This window comes from Morone saxatilis, unplaced genomic scaffold, assembly GCF_004916995.1.
Source record: "Morone saxatilis isolate NCDOM2014 unplaced genomic scaffold, NCSU_SB_2.0 Contig23, whole genome shotgun sequence".
NCBI classification, from domain to species: Eukaryota; Metazoa; Chordata; class Actinopteri; family Moronidae; genus Morone; species Morone saxatilis.
In genome coordinates, this window is record NW_023339796.1 from 6,628,705 (window position 1) to 6,632,655 (window position 3,951).

Here is a 3,951-nt window from a genome sequence, read left to right on the forward strand (position 1 = left end):
AGAAAGAAAAATAAATAAATAAATAAACTAAACTAGTCTAGATCCCTCGTTTGACATGCGGTTTTAGCAGCAATGTCACCCACATTCACACCCTTTAACGAACCCGGCCTGCTCCAAAAAACTGTCCGCGGTGCAGCACTGTACAAATTATGTGTCCATAACGCGTATTCTGCTGTCAGAGAAAGGGCAGGATACTGTTGCTGACGACACCGAGGCCGCCTTCTCAGTTTGCTGAATCCTGCTCGGGCTTTTTTTTTTTTTTTTTTTTTGCAAGTTGTCTGTTCTTTATATAAGCCGGTGTCAGTTTGATTAATAAAGAAGGTTAATATTGTGTGTGTGTGTGTGTGTGTGTGTGACACTAAAGGTACTCCCTCGGGTCGACGCAGGACAAAGGAGACAGAATGGCCGAGGCTGACGGCAAATCCACTGTGCTTAACGGTAAAGGATCAGTGCAGGAACATAACTCACCATATCTGTGCGGGCTGCCGTGCTCCGTGAGCTGAGAGTCAACCAGGGGACATGTTTTGTTTTGTTTGTTTGTTTACCAGGTGGCTCTGACGAAAAAGAACCTGGAGAAGACCAGCACAAGGAGGAAGATGCCTCTGGAAGCAAAGAGGGACAAACACAGTCTTCATCTCAAGATGGTAACTGCCTTCTTGTGTCCTGTGAATATTCTTGTTATGGTAGAAACTTTGCTTGTATTTTCAAATCTTAATTACATATACCTTCACCATTCTGCTATTTCTAACATTGTTTGAGTTTAATTTTCTCAAATGTGTTGCAGCCTGATAGGATTTAACATGTAGTTGAACCTCCCAATGAGAAAGTGATGCCTTAACCTTATCCTCCGTGGCTCCCTATTTCTGTAGCTCCCAGAGAAACAGGAGAGGCGTCCGGAGACAAGCCTATGCCGGATGTGGAAGGAGAGACAGGGACAAACGGAGAGGAGGAGGAGGAGGAAGACACAGACAGCATGGATGGCAGCGGCCTTTACTCCCTGACTGAGGACGGTGAGAGAGAGAGCGAGGGAGGGAGACGAGAGAGAGCAAAGAACAAAGACGGTGGGAAAAGGGCGGCTAGAAAGAGGAATAGACCTGACACTAATCACTCCACCAGCTCAGACGAGGATGACGACGAGGACGACGAGGAAGAACAGAAAGATGACGAAGACGATGACGAGGACATGGAGGCGTGGCTGGGAGCAGAGCTTTCTGACCTGCGTGGCCCCGTATGGCGGGCGGTACCCTCGCTGCGCTCCAGGGAGATCGGCAGGAACTCGCACCAGTTTGTGAGGCGTGTGTGTGGAGCCCGTGGTCTCGTGCAGAGGCTGGAGCTCCAGGGCCGACTGGAGAGGCACACGGGCTGCGTCAACACGTTGCACTTCAACCCCTCGGGCACACGCCTGGCTTCAGGCAGCGATGACCTGCGGGTGGTGATCTGGGACTGGGCTGTCCGCCGGGCTGAGCTGGAGTTTGACAGCGGCCACAAGAGCAATGTCTTTCAGGTAGCGCAAAACAAATATCTGTACATCTTGAGAGCAAAGAATGGGATGATTAAGGACTAATGGTGAGAGGAACCAAAGGCAAAGAGAATAGCTCAATGAGGGATAGTGATTATTTAATATTAATGAATTGTAAATAACATTTGCCAGAAAAGAGAGCAGACACAGACTGATAGAGATCAACGGGTATTGTGGTCAGAAACTTAAAGTGAGTCTCCTCCCTGCTCTGTATGTACACAGGCAAAGTTCCTGCCTCACAGTGGAGACTCCACCTTGGCCATGTGTGCTCGAGATGGTCAGATCAGAGTGGCTGAGCTCTCTGCCACACAGCGTTGCAAGAACACCAAGCGGGTAGCACAGCATAAAGGTGCAGCCCACAAGGTGAGCGTCTTAAGGTGCCATAAACTGGTAAATATATATTTAGGACTCTGATAGCCTGATGATTAAATGTGTTGTTGTTTTTTTCTCCAACTCATTTTTGTTCAAGCTTGCCCTTGAGCCAGATTCCCCCTGCTCCTTTCTGTCTGCTGGCGAGGATGCTGTGGTGTTTGGTATTGACCTGCGTCTAGACCGCCCCGCCAAGTGAGTGATAACATTATTTAAGTTTACCAGGTCTAAATATAGTCTTCTGTCCTTCTGTAGAACTTCTAAAGTGACTGGCTTGTGCAAAAAGTGGGCAAAATATCATACGTTTGTTGTGTTGTTATGCAGTTATCCTGCCTTTCAATCAGTGTTGGTGAACGTCTACTTTTAAACACGTTCCTCTTTGCCAGTTTTCCCGTGTTTGCCATAACTCTTTGTGATTTTTAAAACCTTTAAAGCCAGAGCTGATACGTGTTTTTCCTTTGTGTCTCCTCACATTTGTGTGGCAGTAAACTGGTGGTTGTAAAGGAGGGTGATAAAAAAGTAGGACTGTACACCATCTTTGTCAACCCTGCAAAGACACAACACTTCGCTGTGGGCGGAAGAGATCAGTATGTGAGGTATGGACCACGTTGTTGTTCTAGTGCTGAATGTGGTGCAATGTAAATAGCACAATAAGATTTGTTGCTTACTGTTTCTTAGATGTTATTATTTTTTTCCCTCTCTCACTGTCTCTTCTTCCCACCCTCTTCAGGATCTACGACCAGAGGAAGATTAATGAGAATGATAACAATGGAGTTCTGAAAAAGTTTTGTCCTTCCCATCTGGTATCCAGTGAGTCCAAAACCAACATAACCTGCCTTGTGTACAGTCACGATGGCACAGGTAATAAACTCGCACAGTGAAAACATTTCAAGAAAAATGCAGTGTTTAACCAGTTCTCTATCGCAAGCACAACAAAAATAAAGACATGCAACCGCTTTCATGCAGGGTGTATGGAATTAATTCATTATCCTTGTGACATGATTGAATTTTCTTGCAACCTCTGTAATTTATATTGAAATTCAATTTGATTATCCTTACCTAACTTCTCATTCTGTTATGAACATGTTTTAGAAATATTGAAAATAATGAGCCCTACACTTTATGCTTGCTTGATTTATTGTTTTAAAATGCCCTTCTTAGCCTTCCTGATGCAATCACGATGCAATATCAGCGACAGTCAAACACAATAAGGTCTGTTCTCACTGAATAAAAAGCATTAGTATGCTCTCATGTTTGCAGAACAGCAGTAAGGTCGGGTTCAGCGCCAATTGCAGGAATTTACTTGCAAATGTCCAAAGAATATATATTTTTCTGGGGTCGACAACTTAGCTGAGCTCGTCTGAATCATCTCTTTATGATGAAAGTCCCAGATCATCTTCATCTCAGCCTTCAGGGCATTAACGGAAATTAAACAAAAGACTGTTTTTTGTTGACCCTTTTTTGTTTGTGCAGAGCTCCTGGCCAGTTACAATGACGAGGACATCTACCTGTTTGACTCCAACCACAGTGATGGAGCTGACTACCGCAGGAGATACAAGGGACACCGCAATAATGCTACAGGTGTTAAATTCAGTTCCCGATTCCAGCAATCATTTATTACAGTAATAAAGTAGTGCCCTTTTAATCTTCACACAGCTTTAAAAGTCAAACTCATCAGCTATTGCCCAACTTTACAAGCATTTGACTGATGGCCGATCATTCCTGCTGTTACAGTTTGGCTGACGGTTTCTGGTCAGCACACAGACTGATGCTATAACATCCTCTTTAATCCTAACCTCTTTCTCACAGTGAAGGGGGTGAACTTCTATGGGCCATGCAGTGAGTTTGTGGTTAGTGGCAGTGACTGCGGACACATCTACCTGTGGGACAAGTACTCCGCTCGCATCGTCCAGTTCATGGAGGGAGATAGAGGAGGAGTGGTGAGTCAAAGAGAAAGAATAATATATTTTGTATCTTTTGGGGGAAAGGCTGTACAAACACACTGGTGACTGGTAGTGTTTCTTCTGGAATCTCTTTGTGTGAGTTGTGACTACCCAGTATTT

At 44.8% G+C, this 3,951-nt stretch overlaps 1 protein-coding gene across 1 annotated transcript in view; it reads left to right on the forward strand.

Annotated features, from left to right (window-relative positions):
• The first annotated feature begins 282 nt into the window (after positions 1 to 282).
• Positions 283 to 3,951, forward strand: part of dcaf8 (DDB1 and CUL4 associated factor 8) — a 7,808-nt gene continuing 4,139 nt past the window's right edge. Inside the window, exons 1-9 of the mRNA XM_035671317.1 lie at positions 283 to 438; positions 549 to 644; positions 870 to 1,504; positions 1,742 to 1,882; positions 1,989 to 2,083; positions 2,374 to 2,484; positions 2,619 to 2,749; positions 3,362 to 3,469; positions 3,698 to 3,828. Coding sequence (XP_035527210.1) covers positions 402 to 438; positions 549 to 644; positions 870 to 1,504; positions 1,742 to 1,882; positions 1,989 to 2,083; positions 2,374 to 2,484; positions 2,619 to 2,749; positions 3,362 to 3,469; positions 3,698 to 3,828 — 1,485 coding nt within the window. The 5' untranslated portion in view covers positions 283 to 401. The remainder of the gene's footprint in view (positions 439 to 548; positions 645 to 869; positions 1,505 to 1,741; positions 1,883 to 1,988; positions 2,084 to 2,373; positions 2,485 to 2,618; positions 2,750 to 3,361; positions 3,470 to 3,697; positions 3,829 to 3,951) is intronic.